Source organism: Lepidochelys olivacea (genome assembly GCF_965140295.1).
Source record: "Lepidochelys olivacea isolate rLepOli2 genome assembly, chromosome: 1".
Lineage (NCBI taxonomy): Eukaryota > Metazoa > Chordata > Testudines > Cheloniidae > Lepidochelys > Lepidochelys olivacea.
In genome coordinates, this window is record NC_140411.1 from 199,619,733 (window position 1) to 199,643,207 (window position 23,475).

The 23,475-nt window shown below is 41.3% G+C and overlaps 1 protein-coding gene across 1 annotated transcript in view; it reads left to right on the forward strand.

Moving 5' to 3' along the window:
* Window positions 1-23,475, forward strand: part of ABI3BP (ABI family member 3 binding protein) — a 312,077-nt gene that overhangs the window by 251,127 nt on the left and 37,475 nt on the right. The window contains exons 46-50 of the mRNA XM_084636731.1: window positions 4,164-4,256; window positions 11,939-12,049; window positions 17,876-18,007; window positions 19,382-19,450; window positions 20,976-21,188. Of these exons, the coding sequence (XP_084492857.1) occupies window positions 4,164-4,256; window positions 11,939-12,049; window positions 17,876-18,007; window positions 19,382-19,450; window positions 20,976-21,188 (618 nt within the window). The remainder of the gene's footprint in view (window positions 1-4,163; window positions 4,257-11,938; window positions 12,050-17,875; window positions 18,008-19,381; window positions 19,451-20,975; window positions 21,189-23,475) is intronic.

The window sequence follows — 23,475 nt, forward strand, 5'->3', positions numbered from 1 at the left end:
GTAGCATTCTCCTTGTGCGGAACTGAACGGGCTGCTTCTCTCATAGTAGCCACCCACTGTATGTGCTGCCCTTTTTTCCCCACCTTTAAAGTTAGAGCTGTGTGCTCAGGCTCTACAGGTCTCAAGTGTTTAGGTAGTTTCGTTAGTTGTTTCATAAACTCACCTCACCCCATCCTCTGGCAAAAGCCATTTATGTTATGGCAATAAAGTGAGATTTGGTCATCTTGTGGTATTTCTGCTATTGGGGTAGGGGATGCTAGATATTGTGTTATTCCAGGCTGCATGAGTGTTTCTAGGAGGCATGATTAAAGTCAGAGAAAAATATAAATACACAAGCAAATACTGTCCACCACACACATCCCTATTCAAAAGTTTGGGTGAATGTGCTGAGAAGAAATTCTCCTGATAAACCATTACACTAGACTGACAGATACCATGACAAACAGCATGCTGTTGGGTAGTCCAGATACCACTAAATCCTTGAAGTAACGAACAAAACCACACTGACTTGCAACTTTGAACTCCATTTAATCAGGCAACAGGGAAAACAGCAACCATGCCAGTGTTGTGGCTCTGTCAGCCTTTCTCCTGGAAACCCTGGATTTGTTTTTCCATGCTGCCTAATTAAATACCATTTAAGTTGTCATATAAGATTAGCTTTGTTTTCTTCAAGTTGGCCTAATTTAGCTGTGTTTGGCATAGTGGGCAGTTCAATGGTTTTGTCAATGTGCCTACACATTCATTGTATTGATTATTTAGCTCTGGGATAGCATAGTAAACTAGAACATACTTCCCCTGTGTCTCATGGCGTGCAGCATATTTTTCTGTTTGAGACAGATATTGAACTGTGTGATCTTTACTCACACAGACAGAGCCATCCCTTGGGTAGGGCAAATCGGGGCAACCGCTCCAGGCCCCGTGGGCTGGTGCGATTGCCTGGCGCAGTTGGTTCTGGGAGACATAGGCGAGGGAACTAGGCGTGCGGAGGATGCTGCAGCCCCTGCGGGCTCCCAGCTGCCGTCCCACGCAACCGGGACTCTGCCCAGCCACCGATGCAGAGGGGAGCCTCCAAGCCTGCGAGGGCCGATTTGTCCCGGGCCCCGCACCCTCGAGGGACAGCCCTGCACACAGACCCACCAATGGATCTCGTGCCTGAGCTGTAGAGCCATTCTGAGTCCTCTACTGTGTGAGAGTTAGTTAACATATATCCATTGCTTTGATCATATAAAGAGTTATTTCAGTGCTATCAATAATCTGAAAGTAGACTGCAGTCACATCAGTTATATGGGGTGGCTTTGAGAGGCAATGCAGTTCTGTGACAGGATACCAGACTAAGAATTAGGAGACCCGGGTTCTAATCCCAGCTCTGAAACTGATTAATTGTGTGACCTTGGGTGAGTCACTTGACACTTCGGAGCTCCAGTTTCCCTATCTGTAAAATGGGAGTAATCATTCTGAGCCACCTTTGTAGAGTGCTTTGAAATCTAAAGAATATGCATTGTCCAAACCCATCTCCTTTTATAACTAAATTAGAATTTGAGAGAAATCATACCTTCCTAAGTGTGAGGATTACTGGATGTCTGATTCCCTAAATAATGATAATTTACAGGAGGTTCAGTAGGTCAGCAAGAAATTTAAATACTGGGGAACGTGTGTGTGTGTGTGTGTATATATGTATATGTATACACACACACACACACGTTCCCCAGTATTTAAATGTATATGTATCAGTATTATATATATTATATATAATCAGTTAATTGGAAAATGAAATGCATCATTTGTTAATTGTCTAAGAGTAAAATTATGCTGTGTGTGAGTATAACTTTAGATATATAATATAATCAGAAAGTATTGAGCACTATGAGAGCCAGCAGAATGTCAAGTGAGTAACAGATCTACCTCCTGTTTGGGCAACGAACATAGACACAGAGTTTTCTTTGGGGATATTGTCAGTAAATTTTAGTTTTATTAATTTCAAATATTGAAATTCTGAGATTGTGAAGTTGCTTTTTTAGTTCAAACTACCCAAACTATGCAGGAACCCACTGGCAAAAGATGAGAAAGCAGGTGAGAACTTGAGGATGGAGACAGGATTTTTCAAGAACTAAACAGGAAAGCCAACCAGTGGAAAGTATGGATATTGGCTGAATAGATCACATCCAGTTGTGCCTTGGAAGTTTTTATTGAAAATTAGGTATGACTAACCAACACTGAGGGTCAAATTGTATTTTTTTAGTCACTAAATCCTTTTTGGGAGGTAAAGATGGAGGCATGCAGCAGTGGGAGTACCCAGAAGAATTCTATTTGACTCATTCGCTCTCAGATGTCACCATGCTCTATACTTGCAGGGGAAACAGGCCTGAGAACACAAAACCCAGATCTGGATTTTAAACTTCCTGAAGTTCAGAGTTAATTGGATTCAGCGTTTTTTGGTTTGAGCCATTTCCAGTTTTTGGATCTGTATGTGGCTGAGTGGCAGTGTGACTCAGTGTGGAGGACTGAAGTCAGGTGGGGTCATTCTTAATGAAATACACTGAAGAACTGAAGATGAGTATATTGTTCTTTTCCTAACTCTCCTGGCAGCTGCTCTTCTCTCTCCTCAGAAGAAAGAGGCTCCTCTTACAGTTCCTCATAACCTCTGGCCCCGCCCCACCCCCGTTCCAGTGCCACTGCTTCCTCCACGCCAGTTCCCTCTGCTCCTTCAAAAAAGTGCTAAAATGGTACATAGCCCTTGTGTTGCCCCTCTGCATAGGGATGAATTTCACCCTAAAGTAGTGGCTAAGTAAAGATTAGACAGTGGAGAAAATTGCCGTGTTTTTTGCAGAGACTAGATTTGTTGTTGTTGCATGCGTTGTTACCAAACACCATATACATTAGCAGAAGATGTTTATAATCATATTAGTTCTTGAGAACAAGTGTTCTGAAGAAGGGTCTTTTTAGCCTGAAAGCATAGAATTTTATTTATCCAATAAAATGTGTTACATTCTCTGTCTTTTTATTTATATTGTGACAAAGTTCCTCCTCTACCTTGGTGGGTCCTGCTCTTATTGGCGGATTTGCTCGTCTCAGAGATTCACAGCAGCCCTCAGTTTAGCCACTTTTGCCAGTGGCTCAAACCTGCCATTCACTCAGCTAACCTCATCACTGGCCAGCATGGGGAAATTGAATTGATTGGAATTTAAATTGATAGTTATTCGACTCTGGTTTTCATTTTCAGATAGTGTGCTATATTAATTTAGTTGATTTCTTTGAAATGTTATCCAAATTAAGTTTAAGTAAACAATGTTCTGAGTCATTTGGAAAGTAAATTGTGATAAAACTTCGTTGTGATTGTTTTTAATGTAACATACTGAGCACAGTAAGGAGAATTCTACAGATGGTTTTTCCACAAATGTGACAAAATTGCAGTGAATCTCCTCATTTTACCAACATTAGCCATTGTGCAGCCAATGGGATTTGTAACTGTACCTTCATTTTGTTAGGGGAATGCATTTTAAGATTAGTCTACATGTGTCTTAATTGTCAGTATGTAAAACGGTTGTACCAAAAATAGTTATGTACCGAGAATAGTTATGTAGATCTTTATAGTGCCACTCAACTTTGGGTTTTTTAAAATCTGTTTACATTACTTGTAAGTAGGACAGTCCTTTATATACAAACTGAATTTTACCCACATTTTGCCTTCAGTAGTCCAAATATGGTCTGTTTGGTTCAGTGTATCTCCAGTGGTTTCATACTGGGGATGAACAGACAGTCTTTTTCTAGGAGGAAAAAAGAGCTGGCCCTCTACAAGAGTCAGTACATTTAATTTATGTATTGAAAAAGGAAACAAGCTTTTTCTCTATCATGTTGAGCCCTAGCTTTTCTTGAGTAACCATGGAATCTCACTGCTGTTACCCAGCCCTTGCTCTCACTACCCCTTTGCCCCCATTATTGTGCTCTGTCTAAAATTAGATTTCCATCTCTTTAGGGCCAGAGCCAATATCTGCTTGCTTGCACTAGAAGGCAACTAGCACACTTTGAGGTTCAACAAATATGATAACAATGAACGATAGGTGTATGTTATGAGGCTCATGTTTGTTTTAGCTAGGGTTTGAAAATGAGTTTTATGTATGTGTTTTGTCATGTATACCTTTACTTTCTTTTCTTTTATTTCACAGGTGACAAAGAAACAGTTCAGGATTTTACCAAATTTCTTATGGGCTCAAACATATCACTGGAATCCAATATGACAAAGAAAAAGACAGATTCCGGTAAGATTAATTATGAAGACCCTGTCACAGTTCCTCATAAATGATGTTAGTGATAAAATTGCCCTTTTAGATGACAAAAAACAAAACAAAACACATTATGTCTACTGAAGTAGATAAAATAGGATCTCTCATTTCTCATCAGAAAAATATGTCCTCATGGCTCGGGAGATTGGTGACAGAATAAAGAAATTTACACTTCTAGATCATCAGTTCATATCCAGCCCAGGTTGCTGGGGACCAAATGTTGTTACCATCTGATTGTTGTCAAACAACCATGTGGTGACCAATTCCTAGTGGTCAAGAAGCCACATTACAAAAACAAAAAGAAAAGGAGGACTTGTGGCACCTTAGAGACTAACCAATTTATTTGAGCATAAGCTTTCGTGAGCTACAGCTCACTTGCATCCGATGCAGTGAGCTGTAGCTCACGAAAGCTTATGCTCAAATAAATTGGTTAGTCTCTAAGGTGCCAATACAGACTAACACGGCTGTTACTCTGAAACGTTACAAAAACACCATCACAGTTGGTACTGATTGGCACTCTTGTTGGATGTCTCAGGAGAGACCCAAGGATGGAATGGGTCTAAATGAAACTAAATTACCATCTAACCGATAAGGATACACTCTGCAGGCTAAGATTGAGGACAATTAGCAAGGCAGTACAAGGAAGCTTGCAATTCCTCTGTATGTGCTGTATCTGTGTCCAGGGCTCTCAATTTGGCAATTTTCACAAGAATTAAATTCCCATGAACATTCTAAGTTTTTTTTAAAGCATTCATATTGTCAAAATAATAAAACAATCACTCTGTTCATGCTTTAATGGAGTTTTTTGTGGCCCACCCAGCAAATTACTTTTTATCTAGCTAACTGTATTCCAATAAGCTTATTAGGAATTGCATGCTTTTAATGAAAACGAATATATACATGGTATCATTCTGCCTTCATTATAAGAATCCACACTAACTGCTACTTTGGCGTTTCTGTTCACTAGCATTTAATCTGAAAAAAATTAGCATCTCTCTGAAGCTGTGCATGAATTGACTTTTATGCTCTTACTGATGTTTTTGAAAGCCTTTTCCTTTTGAATCCTGTCTGATGTTAAAACTTCAAAGAATGCATGCAAAGAAAAGCCTCCTAAATTAATTATAAACTGTGGTGTGTTCGTAATCCCTAGATAGAACACTGGCACTTAATTTACTTGGGTAAAAAAAGAGAAACAGGGCTTACGGTTGAGATTTGGCATTTCAGTCCCTTAAAGTTTATTCAGTCTAAAAATTGTACTTAGCAAGGATTAAGTCAATATGATAAACTGTTAGTAGTAGTAGCTTCATCCAAGCAGTAAGGTAAAGCCAAGGATGGCTATCAGTTTTAATTGACTAGTCCACTTTTTCTGAACTTAGGTAAGTAGTATGTATTTAAGTAGATCCCTTCTGGGATTTGAAGAGTTTGAAAGGACATATTATACATATGATTTTTGAAGAATATCTACATCTGCTGTTATTCATTTTGATACATTATATATTTAATGGTAAGCCTTTAGAGCTTTGAAGTACGTCAATACTTTGAACTGCAGTCAAAATAGACTATTGGATATACGCTGTTTTCTCATTTTCTTAAATAAGAGTGGACTGTCATTTAATTTTTTAGTTCAGTACTATTCATGAAGCCTACCTACATAAAAATTCAAAGGTAAATCAGAACTCGGAATAAGTTAGCATAAACATGGCTTCACTTTTAATACACTTTATTTAATCATTTAGGTTTCTGAAACAAAATGGTGCATTTCCAAAAATCCAGAAGCCCTGCCACTAGTGCCTTTTAAATAAAGTATAGGCAAAATAAGTTGGAATATGCAGGTTATTTTGAGCTTGTTACACTGTGCAGAAATTTTTTGAGCAGTTGAACATCCTCAGTTTTCATTGAAGTCAGTGGGAGTTGAGGGGACAGAGTACCTTGAAAATTCATGTCATTAAGAAGAAATGAGCCCCTAATAGTTTGCATGGAACTGAGTCCATTAAAAATGTATGAGATATTCCCTAAAACGATATTCTTTGTAACTGATTACAAATGGTAAATAAAATGATGTAGATTTGGTGGTGTTATGGGAATTCCACAAACTGTGCAAGAACATCACAGGGTGAGTGTGTGTCTTTGTAGTTTGTGCTGTTTTTCCAGAGTACACTGCAGTAGGCTCAAGTGTATGCACAAATTCTATTGAGTAATAATGGCTTGTGCCTGTACGTAGCTGCTGGGCACTAGCAAAGGTTTTTACAGTGTTTAGAAGGTACAGTAGATACCACTGAAAAGTCAACATTTGCCAACTTTCGTCACACAGTTGCCTCAGGTATTACCCATTCTAAGCATAGGGAAAAATTCCATTAATCTCAGATACCACTGTGTAGTAGCTGTTGGGAGATGATAACCTCTTTATACACAAAATTGTTTTTTTTTGAAAGGGTGTATTCATTTCCTCCCATCTGGGATTTAAAAACGAAAATAAAAAATTCAAATAGCCATTCTTAAAATGCTAAGGACTCCAAATATAACCTAATTTAAAATCACTTGGGCACAAGATTGTCTCCAGTCTTGCTTTTTCACATGGTTTGGGGGACATTTCCATTATGATTTGTGAGTTGGTGCTCAAGTCCAAAATGAAAGAAGAATAAAGAAAAAGTGGAGGAGCTGTCTGTCTAGCTTAGGCATTTCTAAATGTTACCCCAAATTAATGTGGAATCCATGTCCTATCCCTCTTACTACATTTATAAATCTGTGTATGCTTCTTACGGTATGAAATACAGCATGCAACCAATATTACATCAACAGCCAACAGTGTCATTGACACTGGCAACATTATGAGTGTTATCTTACCCTTGAATAGTTTCTCCTGTTAGACACAAGCAGTCTTCTTTTTAACGTAAATCATGCATATCTCCTCTAACCTTATGGACTCTCTCTTTTAAAAAACAGACATGTTTAAACTAGGGCCATCAAACAATTTAAAAAAAATAATCGTGATTAATCGCACTGTTAAACAATAACACAATACCATTTATTTAAATATTTTTGGATGTTTTCTATATTTTTAAATATATTGATTACAATTACAACACAGAATACAAAGTTACAGTTCTCACTTTATATTTATTTTTGATTACAAGTATTTGCACTGTAAAAAAACAAAAGTAGTAGTATTTTTCAGTTCACCTCATACAAGTACTGTAGTGCAATCTCTTTATCATAAAAGTTGGACTTACAAATGTAAAATTTCGTACAAAAAAACTGCATTCAAAAATAAAACAATGTAAAATTTTAGAGCCTGCAAGTCCACTCAGTCCTACTTATTCAGCCAATCGCTAAAACAAACAAGTTTGTTTACATTTGCTGCAGATAATGCTGCCCGCTTCTTGTTTACAATGTCACCTGAAAGTGAGAACAGATGTTCGCCTGGCACTGTTATAGCCGGCATCGCAAGATAGTATGTGCCAGATATGCAGGCACATAAATAAGTAAGGCGGTACGGGCCAGTACGGCATACCGGGGAAAAATGGCCTCCTGTACCGGCCCCTACCACTGACTTTAAAGTGCTGCAATGGCAGCGCTTGAACATCGCTGCTCCTTTTGCTACCCCCTGTCGGCGGCCTTGCCAGGTCCCTACCGCCAGGGCTGCAGCGACGTTAAAGTGCTGCCGCTTTAACATCCCTACTCCTTTTTGCCCACCCCCTCCCGGGCCACCAACGGGGGTGGGGGGGCAAAAGGAGCAGCTACCCCAGGGCCTGTGATTTTAAAGGGCCCGGGTTGGAGCCCTGGGTGGCACAAGCGGACTGGCTGGGGGACCCTGACACCCCCCCAGCCCCGTCCCTTCTGCCAGGGCCCGTACTAGTAAGAGACACGTTTTACTTTCACCCCTGCAGATATGCTACAGAGTCATATGTCCCTTCATGCTTCAACCACCATTCCAGGGGACATGTCTCCATGCCGATGACGGGTTCTGCTCGATAACCATCCAAAGCAGAGCGGGCTGACACATGTTCATTTTCGTTATCAGAGTCAGATGCCACCATCAGAAGGGTGATTTTCTTTTTTGGTGGTTCAGGTTCTGTAGTTTCTGCATCGGAGTGTTGCTCTTTTAAGACATCTGGAAGCATGCTCCACACCTCGTCCCTCTCAGATTTTGGACCATACTTCAGATTCTTAAACCTTGGGTCGGTTAGAAATCTCACATTGGTACCTTCTTTGCGTTTTGTGAAATCTACAGTAAAAGCGTTCTTAAAATGAACATGTGCTGGATCATCATCCAAGACTGCTGTAACATGAAATATATGTAAGAATGCAGGTAAAACAGAGCAGGGGACATACAATTCCCCCCCAAGGAGTTCAGTCACTAATTTAATTAACGCATTATTTTTTTAACGAGCATCATCAGCATGGAAGCATGTCCTCTGGAATGGTGGCCAAAGCATGAAGGGCCATATGATTGTTTAGCATATTTGACACGTAAATACCTTGCAGTGCCAGCTACAAAAGTGCCATGTGAATTCCTGTTCTCACTTTCTGGTGACACTGTAAATAAGAAGCAGGCAGCAATATCTCCCATAAATGTAAACAGACTCGTTTGTCTTTGCGATTGGCTGAACAAGAAGTAGGACTGAGTGAAGTTGTAGGCTCTGAAGTTTTGCATTGTTTCGTTTTTGCGTGCTGTTATGTAACAAAAAAAATCTACATTTGTAAGTTGCACTTTCATGACAGAGATTGCACTACAGTACTTGTATGAGGTGAATGGAAAAATACTATTTCTTTTGTTTTTTTACAGTGCAAATATTTGTAATAAAAAATATACACTTTGATTTTGATTACAACGCAGAATACAACTGTATATGAAAATGTAGAAAATCATCCAAAATATTTAATCAATTTCAATTGGTATTCTATTGTTTAACAGTGCACTTAAAACTGATTAATTGTGATTAATTTTTTTAACCATGATTCATTTTTTTGAGTTAAATGCGTGAGTTAACTGCAATGAATCGACAACCTTAGTTTAAACATGGATAATAGAAGAAAAGTCTCTCTACTTAGATTTGATTTCTCCTGTTTTCCAAGGTTTTGGTCAGTTGTGATTCATACGTACATTATCTTTTTCTAAGACACCTCTTCAAAACTCATACAGTGTACTATAAATGTCTGAAAAATGCATTCTTCTCACTGGGTATTGAGATAGCTTTTCCTGTAGTAATGATGTGTATTCGTATTATCAGTTCAGAGGTGGTAACATCTGGTTGATCAGCATAAGTGGGCTCTCTGTTGAAGCAGTTTTGCCATTCTGATAAGTAAAACCAGACAGTATTTTGTATGAAATTGTCACCAGCTGTAGTTGAAGAAACTGAATCAGCTATTGGTTATTTTATTATTTTAAAACAATTGATATGTCACTGCAAATTTAAACAGTAGTTTACACACATAACAATTTCCTCCCCCTTAGGATTGCATATTTTTTAAGACTATGCCTGGGGCTATACATTTTACCCCTGAGGGCATTCTGCACCAAAAAAATTAAAAATTCTGGCACAATTTTAAAATTCTGCAAATTTTATTTGTCAAATAAATGTGGAGATTCCAGCATGGCATGGGGGAGCACAGGCCACTGGCTGCACAGAGGTGGGAGATCACTGTGCAGCTCCCACTCAGGATATGGACTCGGTGAGGCTGCACCCAACCCTGACACAGCGCAAGGACTGGGTCTGACCCAGAAACACCCCAGGGCCCTGCCTTTTCATGCCAGGTGCACCAGGTGTGAACAGGCAGGCTCAACAATGCAGGATCCAAGTGCGGAGGGGCTTAGTGTGGGGGGCAATCTGGGTGTGGGCAGTTCAGTGTGGGATCTGGATGCACAGGGGTTTGTTGGGGGTTCTGGGTACAATGGTAATGGGATTCTGCAGGGAGGTCTGGGGTGGCTGGGGCTCAGCAAGGGAGGTCGGGGGGGGGGAACAGAGCTCGGCAGGGGGGTCTGGGTGTGGGGTTCCAGATGCTGGGGGAGTGGGACTCAGTGGGGTGGGGACCATGTGCAGCTGGTTGGGGCTCGATAGGACGGGGATCCGGGTGCAGGTGGCTTGTTGGGGTGGTCCAGGTGCAGGGGGAGTGGGGCTTGTTGGGGGGGCATTCTGGGTGCAGGCAGAGGGGTGAGGCTCGGTGGGAGGGCCTGGGTATGAGGAGGTCTGGATGCACAAGGGTTGGGTAGATGGGGGAGCAGCTCCCTGTGCAGTGATCTCTCCCCCTGCAGCTGAGGAGCATGGGGGGCAGGAAGTGCAGGAGGGAGGAGAGAGTTTGCAGAACTTCCTAGAGCCGGGGGAGAAATCTGGGGGTAGGTCTGACATGTCCTTAGATGCCGTGCCGGGGAAGAGGCAATCCCATCCCCCCCAACCTCATCAGGAACTAGCAGTTGAGCCTGGCATAGGGTAGGAGCCACCAGCCGGGTCTTCCCCAGTCCCGTCCCCTGCCCCACAGTAACTTACCTCTCTGCCGGCTGCCCTGGGCACCTGAAACATACTGCTGGGGAGAATCGTATGACCACTCTTGTGGCTTCCCTTTGCTTCCCTGTCAGAAAGTCATTTTTCTGCAGGAAAGCAAAGAAATCTGCGGGGGACATAAATTCTGCACATACCTTATTTGGTTGGAAGTATGCAATCAGGCAGCAGCAGAGACAAAAAAATACCTCCGCAAATATAGTACAGTACCGTGTTGAAAGTAAACTACTAAAAATAAATAAAGGGAAAGCAGCATTTTTCTTCTGCATAGTAAAGTTTCAAATCTGTATTAAGTCAATGTTCAGTTGTAAACTTTTGAAAGAACAACCATAATGTTTTGTTCAGAGTTATGAACATTTCAGAGTTACAAACAACCTCCCTTCCCAAATTGTTCATAAACCAGAGGTTCTACTGTACAAACTACCCCCGCAATTGACACTCTTGTCAGTAGCCGTAGGGGAAGAGCCAAGGGCAGAATGAGACAGGCAGACTGTCCAACCTGTTAACCCCTGTAGGTGGTCTGTCAAGATCAAAATTGAGCCATATTGGCCATTCAGTTTAGGGAAGTTTGCACTGCCCAGGCTGTACCTGTTCCATAGCTAAACTATGTAAATCTTCCTTAAAATTTGTTAAAAATAAAATAATCTTTTAGTATTTTGGGTGATGCCAGCTTTGTAATGAGCAGAGATGCAAAGTAGTAAAACAATACAACATTGATGAGATTTGGGAATAGGACACTTAATTTGCAGAATTCCAAATGTTCTCAGGTGGTGGTTATCCTTTGGAAGAAAAAATATCCAGGTGTGCCTGCAGGAATGTTCTTCTTGACAAAAGTAACTGTGTACACTAAATGAATCTCTGAAGCATATGTGTAACCTGTCAAAGAAAAGAGAGGTTCAAATGGTCTGTCTTGGCCGCCTTGCTTTGATGAAGGCTTGGTTTAATCCTGCAGGCATGCACTTTTCCTGCAGAGAATTTAAGGTCAATACATAACTTCTTTCAGGATCCCCCTTTCTGTGTTTCTGCTGTTCTGTGTGCTGAAGCACATACCATAAAATTTTGTTTGAGAAGTCAAAATAAAGCTGAAAGCCCTGTTTCTCTTTCTGATTACATGGTTTGTGGTTAAACAGCTAACAGTAGTGTCTTGTAACATTTATACAGTAGCTACAGTACCTGACCGTCGGCGTCCTCCCTTAGCTCCTGTTAAGCCCACACAGGTGCGAAGAAAACCATTGCCTCCAAGCACAGTGACTGGTAAACCGGGGAGTGCAGGTATTTCAGCCTTTTCATTTTCAGTTTCAATGCTTTTGGTTGCTGTGATGTGCTGAATAGCCTTAACCCCTGTTGATATCCATGGGAGTTGAGCGCAGTCAGAACTTCACAGGATCAGGTCCTTTTTTGTTAGCTAACGCAAGTTCTGCAAGGTTCCTACTTGAATTTGCTTGGATATCTGTTTTGTGCACACAAAGAATGGATCTGATGAAGCACAGGCTGAGTATGACTTGCACCTAAGTTGCCCTCCTAAGATGAATATGTCTAATGCTCTTTTGCCTTCACACATAAGTCCAGGTCCTTCTCTAACCTGATTTCAGTATAATCAGTCCTACTGGTGCAGCTGAAAGCATAATGGAGTGATGCAAGTTAAGTCAATATTTCCTTTTAAAAGAGTTACAGTAGATAATTTTATGACCAGTCATAGCATTTACAGTTATCACATGCATGCCTCAGATAGAAGTAATCAAATATCATGCCTCAGGATATATCTGTAACTGATTATCTGTAAGAATCTGTGAGAATCAGAAAGGGAAAAATGGTGTCCAACATATGCAGCATTACAGAATTTTCAGAGGAATTCAACCCATAAATAATCAGGGTTGAGATTTGCAAAGCAGTTCAGTGGATTTGACCACACATCTTCTATTGAAAATTAATGGCAAGTGTGTGGCTAAATCCTCTACTCTGCTTTGAAAATTGCAGCTCAGTTATTTACTACTACTACTGGAGGCAGGAAATCAGACCCATAAGACTGATTATCTGTTCTAGTATGATTAATACTTTTGTGAGTCCAGTATTCCTATGTCTATATAGTATTTTCCCATACACACAATAAAATATAAAAGTCAGACAAAATATGAAGATAGTTACTTAACTGTATATAACTACTTCCAAACAAAACTATACTTCGTGATTTATTATTCTGAAAGAATACTAATACTATACATTATTAGACAATCTTGAGCCTGCATCCAATAACTGTATTGCAAATTCTCTAATTCTGTTTAGACCAAACTGCAGAAATACTTATGTTAAACTGTAGCATATACCACAAATATTTGCATTTTCTAAAAGTGTGATATTTATTGAAATAAAATCCATTACTACAGACAACATTAGATTTAGTTCTATGATTTTGTGACTTACTCCAAATTGTGTTAAATGAAAACCTGGGTTATGATTGTAAGAGGTCACTGGTTTACAAATAAAAGAAATAAATTAAGAATGGCTCAAACTATATTGCCTTCATTGTTATTTCCAGGGTCTGATGTATTGATACATGCATATTACTTTTTAGGTGGATGTAACTATTCATGAGTGTGAAAGGCTGCTGCTAGGTCTGACTAGAGGCAGGCAAATGTGATGCAAATGTATCTCAGTCAGATCTTCTAATTCACCTCAATTTTGGCTTCTGATGTTAGTTCTGAGGTAGAGATTGCCAATTGTGCAAGCTAGTGTGCAATGGGCACTATATTCAGTAGAGGAACTCACTTTGTTGAGACATTAACCAATTTGCCCCAGGTCTCCAGTATTGAAATGTTGGTATTGCGTCAAACTATTGCATTACCTGTTTCTCCTCTTACCGCACAGAAGAACAAATGCACAAGAAATGCTGTGGGCCTATTTTCCCCCTTGACACGGTAGTAGTTCCAGGTGTGAGTTAATGCTGTTAGTTGATTAATCTATATTTTAAATGTATGTTGTAATTGGAACATGTTGGAGCAGTTTCATCCTTGGTGCGATTCTGTTGATTTAATGGACTCAGAACAGGGATGAATTGGGTCCAGGTTCTGCTCATTGTTACACTAGTGCAGTGGTCCCCAAACTGTCGGGTGCGCCTTCCTGGGGCGGCACAAAGGAACGTTTATGGACAGCACGGTGGGGCCCTGGTCAGCCCCCACAAGGGGCGCAGGGAGGGAGTGCCACCCAGCCCCACTCTGTCCCGAACCCAGCTCCATCCCCATACGCAGCTCCAGTCCACCCCATGCTCCACTCCCAGCCCAGCTCTGCCCTCATTCCCTCTCTGCCCCCAAACCAGGTCTGCCTTCAGCCCAAGCTCCTCTGTCGAGGAAGCCTTGATCGTGCAGTAATGGAGGAGAGTGCAGATAGATTCCATTGCTGGAAAGGGGGGGGCATGACAGGAAAAGTTTGGGCACCAATGCACTAGTGTAAATCTGGAGAGACTTCTTTGATGTCCAAGAGTTACTCCACATTTGCACTTTTCTTTGTTAAATCTCTAATTCATTAAATCTCTGATACATCTACCAGCGTTTCATATTTTCATCCTCTTTTCCCACAACTTAAAGGCCAATTTACATGTTAGCTAGTAACTATCATAGAATCCTGGACGTTAAAGATAGAATAAACCAATTAGCTCATCCAGTCCATCTCTCAGGGCCAGGATTTTCTTCTATCATACATTTCCTAATGTTTTGTCCAGTTTAGTTTTAAATGTTCCAAATCATGAAGCTTCCACCAATTCTCTTGAGAGACTATTCCACAGCCTTAATTAATCTCACGATCCGGAAACTTTTGCCTCCTGATATAATGTGCATTGATTTTCCCTTTCATAAGTTTGTCCCATAGTTCTTTCTTGTACCACCATTGGAAATTCTTATTAGTAACATTTTATATACAAGCTGAGTATTATGGGAGAAGTTATTGCTCAGCCATTCAAAATATCCAAAAAGGAAGTAAGAGATTTCTATAAACATCCTGAAATTTGATGGCAAGAATGAAAGCCTTAAGGGAATTTCCATTTCTGTCCTTACGTCTGACCAAAGCCACTGTCCGTTTGGAAGCGATGTTCTTGTGTATCACACAGAGCTGGGCAAATAACATATTTTACAATTCAGAAAAATAAAAAATGAATTGTGTTTCAGATCAAATTGAAATTTTTTTATTTCATTTTTGGAAAATCGAAAAGTCAAAGTACATTTTGTTTTGAGTTGAATGAAGAGTTAGGTTTCTATTTAGAGCATTTTTTAATGTGCGTGTGATGGGATCCCTGGGGGGCAGCCTGGGACTGTGGGACTGCTTTGCCCCCTTAACTCTCTCCAGCCTGGGCTGTCTCTCACAAAGCCTTGCTAGTGACCAGCAGCAAACTCCTCCAGGTGCTGTTATCACTCAGCACAACCGCATGTGGAGACCCTACACCCAGCTAGATTGCATGAATGCTCCCAGAGCTACTCATGAATCCCACAGAGAAAGGCATCAGAGCCAAATCCCTCCAGCTCCCAGCACTGTACCTCGGGAATATACCGTCTTACACTGCTCAAGATGGGCAGTGCAAATTTGCTAATTGGCTCACCACTTCATCAGTGGAAAGTGGATATACACCAGCCTTTGCAAAACCTGAGCAGATTTGCCACACACTTCATACAAACTCACTGGTAAAGATAAACAGTTAAAATCTACCTTTTATAGTCAATACATTTGTTTAAGTGATATTAAGTGATAGGCAAAAAGTCAGTTAGTTACCAAAAGAAATAAAATATAAGCGCGCAGTGTAAACTCTCAACCCTATTAGACTGGGCAACAACTAGACTAAGCAGTTTTTCCTCACCCCACTGGATATTGCAGTCCATAGTATACAGATTTCACCCTTAAAATCTGGGCCAGTCCCCTCAATTGGAGTCTTCAGTCTTCTTCTCAGTGTCTTTGTTGCTTGCAGCATAGGTACGGGCAGGAGAAAAGGCAAACCATGTGGCCACTGTGTCTGTTTTATAACCTCAGTCCCATGTGATTGGGGAGCACAAGTCCAAGCATGTCTGGGTGCACTGCCTAGTCTCCAGGCAAAGTTGAACAATTCCCCCGTGTGGCCTCATGCAGGTGAGTCATTGTATTGTAGCTCTCTTGCTGGACAATAGTTGTTGATGGGTTGATTGATACCCAACCCAGGTGTTGGTTACTTTCCTTGCTGTTGCCCCTGGGGAGCTAATATCTGGCTGATTCCCCAACTTACAGCATGTTTTAGTGACAGCCATTCAACACAATTCTCATAACTTCATATACATTAATAATATACGTATATGGAGAGAGAAATGACTTTCAGTAGGTCATAACCTTTCCCCTTATACCTTACAAGGCATGCTTTATATGTAAGATCACGATTATATAAAAATGAGAAATATGGGGGCTCCAGGCTGCTCCCCCAAGGTATAGAATGTCACAGTGTGTTTATAAAATTATAGGAAGTTTTGAAATGAAATAATTTTGAACCAAAAAAAGTGAAATGTTTCTTTTTCGGGGATTTGTTTATTTTTATTGTAAATTTGGCAAAATTGAAATGAATTTGCAAAATGTTTCTATGTTGGCAAATCTGCATTTATCAACAAAAAAATGTTTTGTGTGAAAAATATTGACTATCTCTAGTGTCATGACGAGCAGGGAGCAGGCCTGAATTATATAGTATTTGAACTCTTTGAGATTCACCATGCAATATTTGTTAGAAAATATCTGACCTTTTTCAAATGTAGTTTTGGACTTCCACTTACTTTTTGAAAACAAACTACAATAGAACCTCAGAGTTACAAACACCTTGGAAATGGAGGTTGTTCGGAACTCTGAAATGTTCGGAACTCTGAACAAAACGTTATGGTGGCTCTTTCAAAAGTTTACAACTGAACATTGACTTAATCCAGATTTGAAACTTTACTGTGCAGAAGAAAAATGTTGTTGTCCCTTTTTTTTCTTTTAGTAGTTTACATTTAGCACAGTACTGTATTGGCTTTTGGGGGTGGGCGGGTCTCTGCTGCTGCATGATTGAGTATTTCCGATTCCAAATGAGGTGTGTGGTTGACTGGTCAGTTCATAATTCTGGTGTTCATAACTCTGATGTTCTACTGTAGAAATATTTTGCCGCAAACCATCCACCTCTTCAAATACTTGTCTTCATCATTTAGTTGATACCAGGAGAGAATAAAAACAATATCATATGATTTAAAATGGCAAATAATTTAATCATTTATTTTCAATGGAGAATAATAGCACTACTCATCAACGCCTTCTCAAGATGGATATTGCTTACTATAAAAAAGGGTCTGTCCAGCCCAGAATAAAACCATCCTGCCCGATTTCTGGGACCATTGTGCTATCGGTTGTACAAAGTGTTGGACAGAACTAATGAAAGTCATGCTGTTTTACATGTTTGTCTTGAATGGATTTAGAGCTGCCCTATGGAAATACTGTAACAAACTTTTTAGGGTTCCATTGTTCAGCTGTGTAACTTCAGCTGTAATTAGGACAACCCTTGCTGGCTGTCTCTGTTTACATCCATAATCCTTTTTCATACTCTGGACTCGGTAATGTGCCCACCAGTGAAAGGAACTTAAAAACAGTATTACAGTGGAAGAGTCCAAGTCTCAGTTACTGAATTTAGCTCTCGCATCATGTACCTTGTCATAGGCATAAACCATCACCACTAACCTAGTAGCAGAGAATTGTAGATGAGAGAAACAAAGTTTTATTGGGTAATTTTGTTCTTTACCAATTGGTGTTGGATTGTTCCTGTAGTATATTCAACTAATTGTATTCCATTTTTATCTGCCTATAATCCCTCAGAAATCAAAATTTGAGTGACCTAGCATTTTTTTTTTAATATTGATGGTGTAGACTGTATTGTTTTAGCCGCAATCAGGACTTGTCCAGTCTTTCTTGAGTCCTACTGGAAAATGGTGTACCTGTGCTGAGGGGGGAGCTATGCTTGAAAATGGAAATAGGTGCTTCCCTCCTGAATACATGATCCCACTCTTTTGCTGACTAAACAGTCGTCAAAAACCTGAGTTGTGTTCAAAAGAAAACAAGCTCGCTTCTTCTACATAGGAATTGCCTTGAAGTCGCGAGTTCCACCTTCTTCCACGACTACTGTAGCTAAACCTACTGGACCAACCATATCTCTGAAGATGGAAAGGCCAAGAAAGAAGCCAACAGTTTCTGCTTCTCCAGAGGACTATGGTAAGCATGTTAGGAGCAGTTTTGTTTTATCTTTGTTTGTTTTTATCTGAAGTTAAGGGAGCTCCTGTATTAAAGTTCCATGCAATTCAGCCCCCTGATTGTATCAATCACTTATTTTCTGTTGCATCCCTTCCCCCAAGCACTTGTGTTTATGTTATCTATGTAATGTAAGGTCCCCTGGACTGGTTCTGATTCTGATCTCACTTACACCACTTCTGCACGGGTATAACTCCATTGAATTCAACTGACTTGCTCCTGATTTGCATCTCTGTGAGATCAGAATAAGACCGTTTCTCTTCCTAGAAGTCTGTACGTGCCTCACACACTTTTGATACTTACTAATAGGCCACTTGAATTGTGTTGAGGCACCACAAGATGTAGCCTCCTTTTCTGAGAGTTTCACTGTATGTAATGCCCAGCCATTCATGTCAAGCTGTGATCTACACGGTGGTGGTGGTGTTGTATATATCCACCTAGTTACTCTGATAACCCAGCCCCCTTGCCTATAAGAAGTAATATAAGATGGGTCCAAGCAACTAGATCTGTTTTTTAAACTCATCTGAGTTTGAGAAAGTTGTGATTGGCACATTGTAAAATGAGGGGCAAGCTTCAAAATTTGGATCTGGATTCAGATTCTGAATGACCCCAAAGTTCAGGTGTGTTTTGGGGTTTGGCTTTGAATCTATCCTTGGGCCAAATACAACCCCAGTGTGTGCGGGCATGGCTGCACTATCATAAAGGATGTTCAGTTTACTTATTTCACTCACTCCGTAGTAACACAAAAGTTCCAGGCTCTTAACAATGTTGGTGAACTCTCTATGACCCAGTCTGCTGGCAAAAGCAGGCTTGATGCTAGATTTATAAGAATGCATTCTGTGAATTTACATTGTGTGCTGTCCATCAAGGTCTGTTCCCAAAAACAGATATTGAGTTTTCAGGATTGTTACTTCGTATGGCTAGAAGATCACAGTCTGAGTTCACTATTGGAAAGTTGACTAACATGGCTGCTACTGTGAAACCTATTGGAAAGTTGTAATTTCTGCTCCTAACTTGGTATGCTTCTTTACAGTAATGATAAGCCACTAGATACAAACAAGTGACAGTCTTTGTTTGTTTAAAAACAAATGAAAATAGGCAGCTAAAATAAGAGCTCAGTCATTTGGGTAATGATTATCCTGGTTTTGGCCGAGAAGATAGGCTTTTATTTTCCATCACAGCCAAATTCAGGTGACTACTAGGAGAAAGCAAAAATGACAGCAAGCATGCACCATGGAGAGGTCATTTAGAATGGCAGATGAAATATGAGGTGTTGTCATTTTTATACTGCAACTTGATGCTTTTCTGAGAATTTTATTGTGACTGTGTCTTCCCCAGTTAATGCAACTGTCTTCAGCTCGAGTCCTACATCAGAGACTGATTCTCTGGGCAAACCACGGTACACAGGTATGACTGTAATGGCTACAATCCTTCGTTATTATATATTTACCTATCTATCTATATCTGTAGAAGTGTTGGACTCATCAGTAGCGTGCCTCCTCCTGACCAGCAAGGGTGTAGCAGTTCTCTCCCAGTCTGGCATTCCTTGCCAATAGCCACTCTGGTCTCTGGTGGTCCATCTCTTCCCATGATTTGGCTCTTCAGCCGGGTGATGATTTAAGTCCACCCCTTCTACCATAACAGAACAGTTGAGCAATATATCGGGTATTCAGACCCAACTCGGGTCCCATGGTTGTCACTCCCTTTTCTCAGGACTTTCCATCGTCCCTCTCCCCTTCTCTTGCTTAATGTTTGCTTAGCAGTGGCTGGTAAAGGAACCTGGGCTGTCCCACTTACACCATATTCTAGCTCAGTGACTCTGTAACCAGCAGCAAGGAATTCTCCATCCAACTCTTTGCTGTTGTTTCCTTGGACTTATTCCTTTCTCAGACCTTCATCCCCGCAACTCTCTGGGCTCCTCCTTCTTTCAGGGCCAGAATCCCCCTAACCAAAATCCCAAAGTAAAAGTAGAAACTTAAACACCATTCTGCCCTCTTCTGGTTCTTTCCACTCTCTGATCCCAGGCCAGGTCTACAATAGGATTTGTAGGTGGATGACCAATCTGGTAGGAGAATCCCTTCCATCAGCATAGGTCATGTCTAACCTCAGAACACTACAGCGGCAAAGCTGTACCGCTTAAGTGTAGACAAGCCACCAGAGAATAACTGCAGAGTACCTGACACAACCTCCCAGTTTGATAACAAACCATTATTAGCTACTCTTTGAATATGTTTTTTCAACCAGGTTTTTCATCTAGACCGCATATCCCTAGTTTTCTTATGAGAATGTCATGTGGGATTGCGTCAAAAGCCTGACTAAAATCAAGATGTATCATGTCTACAGCTTCCCCTCTTCCCCCACCATCCACCAGAGCAGTAACCCTGTCAGAGAAGGAAGTTAGTTGCGTGTGGCAAGATTTATTCTTGACAAATCCATTTTGGAGCAGGGCTTCATTCTTCTAGGCACTGTAAAAATCAAAGTCAGTCCTTGTCCCAGTTTGTGATAGAAACTAATTCACTTGCTCAGAATATTTAGCTGTGTCCTTCACCTGTGTTGACTCCTATGTAACACTGTCCCTGCAGTTTTGAGTGCCCACTGCGAATGAGAGATGGGTGAAATGAGCATAGGCTCAAGGTGTACAAAAATCACACCAACATGTTGGTGTTGGGATATTTATTATTCTGTCTCTCACATGTAGGCATTAAAGAAGATAAATTACAAAAAATGGGAAAATAATAGTTAAAATATACGCACGAATACAATGCGCAAGTGTAGATGTGACCATCACAGAATGGCATTTGTGTTAGACTTTGGACATGATTTATCAAGCAGGATTTCCTACTTCATGCACTTAAATAAGTTTTTCCTTGTTTTAGGTGTATCTGCATTCTGCTGTCCTACGAAGCACTAACTGGTGATGCTTTTCTCCTAGGCCCTCACGTCAAGTATGTGCCAAAGAATGTAAGTGAGCCATGTTCTATTACAACCACTCTCCAGTACTTCCCAGAAGAGGAAGGCAGCAACAAGGAAGATGTTACTAGCCCTCCACAAAATCCTCCTTCCAACCTCACTGTGGTGACAGTCGAGGGTTGTCCAAGCTTTGTCGTACTGAACTGGACAAAACCGGAAAATGACACCGTTACCGGTCAGTTTAATTTCAGTTATCATCTACTACTTCAATATATAACACTGTATGCTCATTTTTACTTTAGTTAAATGTTTGTTGTTGTTTTATGTCCACAGATGAAAGTATCATTTAGACAAAGGGAGCCTGACTCTTCACTGCCTAGCATCTTGTGTAACTGTTGACAATTGCAGAAGGTGGGTGTAAAATGCTATCAAATCAGAAATGTGGAGTTCTGCACACTCACTGTGTACTGATGTCAGTGACTACACAAGATGCAAGACAATGTAGAATCAGGCCTATACAATATGTGTCTTCCCATTATTTATTTCTGCCTCCTCGGTGCACTGTAGGTAAGTGGATTCTCTACAGTCTGGTAGGATCTAATATTGGTGATTCAGCTGTTTGACAATAAAAGGGAAAAGCAAGTTATTTAACATTATTATTTAACACTTATGAATAGCACAGTATTGTAGGTGTGCATAGCATTTTACAGCAATAATACAGACGTGGAGTTTGTAATGCTAAGGACCTGATCCAGCAAAGCCTTACGACTAACCAATAAAGTCGATGGGCTTGTACTCGCAGTAATAAGCATCACACCCCAGAGTAGATACTTGTAGGATCATCAGGCCCTAAAATAGTTACACCTTTCCTTTGGAAATCTGAAACCCAAGTCAGGTTTTTAGATTTAAAAAATAGTGAGGATAACTTAGCATTCATGTTCATCTTCCCATAAAAAACACAATGTATTTCATTAGTCTAATGGATGATCTTGCATATTGTCATTATTGCTAAGTGAAGGACTCCCTTAGCCTTGATGTACTCACAAGTCCACTGTGGACCCTTAGTCATACCCATTTTACAGATCTATATAACTAGAGGCAAATTCAGTCCTTTCTTTCAAGAGGAATACATGTAATGGTATAAAATAGTCTGCAGTCTGGTGTTTGGGAAAGAGGAACCCCTCTCCACCCCAGATACTTTCGAGGTGGCAAGGGAGCTCATAGAAAGTACTGCACCTCAGCCCCTTGCTGTTAGAGACAAGCCCCCAGCACCGCCTAGACGAGTGCCATCTAGAGGCATACCGGCAGAGATGAGGCCCTCTTCCTCAGCAGACCGGCACCGTTCACAATCTACTTCACCCCCAGCACCGGTCCCAGTACAAGATAGTAAGACACAGGGAATGCAATGCTTGGGGTCTTCGGCACCGGTTGTGATCGCCCTCTATTGCCTGGCACTGGAACACAGGAACTGTTCCCCGGCACTGGACGCTGTCAGCCACCCAACAAATAGAATTCATTGAGGTGGTGCTAGATTCGGTTCAGGCAAAAGCCATCCTGCCAGAGCCCAGATTCCAAACACTGTCACACATCATTCAGATGCTCAGACAATACTCTCCCACCACCGCAAGGACATGCCTCAGCCTCTTGGGACACATGGCGGCATGCAGCTATGTCATGAGGCATGCCAGGTGTGGCTCGCTTCAGTTTATCACCTGGGTCGAGACAGTCTAGACTCAGTAGTAACAGTACCGTCACGAGTCCTAGACACGGTAGGATGGTGGTTGGACCCTTGCATGGTCTGCGAAGGAGTCCCATTCACCACCCCTCAACCATCCATGACCTTAGTAACGGACATGTCCTTGGTTGATGGGTACACCTAGGAGACCGACAGACTCAGGGCATGTGGTTGCAACCAAGATCCTGCTCTACATCAGTAGGAAGGAACTTAGAGCGGTGAGACTAGCCTGCCAGACCTTCCATACCATATTGCAAGGTCAGTGCGTGGCAGGCTGACCGACAACACCACTGCCATGTTTTACATAAACAAGTAGGGTGGAGCCCACTCCTCCCCTCTTTGTCAGGAGGCTCTCCACCTGTGGGAGTTTTGTATAGCCCACTCCATTCACCTGGTGGCATTCTATCTCCTGGGAGCACGCAACAAGCTTGCGGACCACCTCAGCAGGTTGTTCTGCAGTAACGAGTGTTCTATCCGGATGGACATCATCCACTCCATCTTCCAAAGGTGGGGGTTTCCCCAGGTAGACCTATTCACCACCAGGAGCAACAGGAAGTGTCCAGTATTTTGCTCCTTCCAAGAACACAGCCCGGGATCAGTCTCGGATGCGTTCATAATGCACTGTGGGAACCATCTACTGTATGCCTTCCCTCTGATACCACTCATCCACAAGGTTCTCCTAAATATCCACAGGGACATGGCATAGGTAATTCCGCTTGCTCCAGTGTGGCCACGCCAACATTGGTACACAACACTTCTGGAGCTGTCAGAGAGGCCCCCCCGCCCC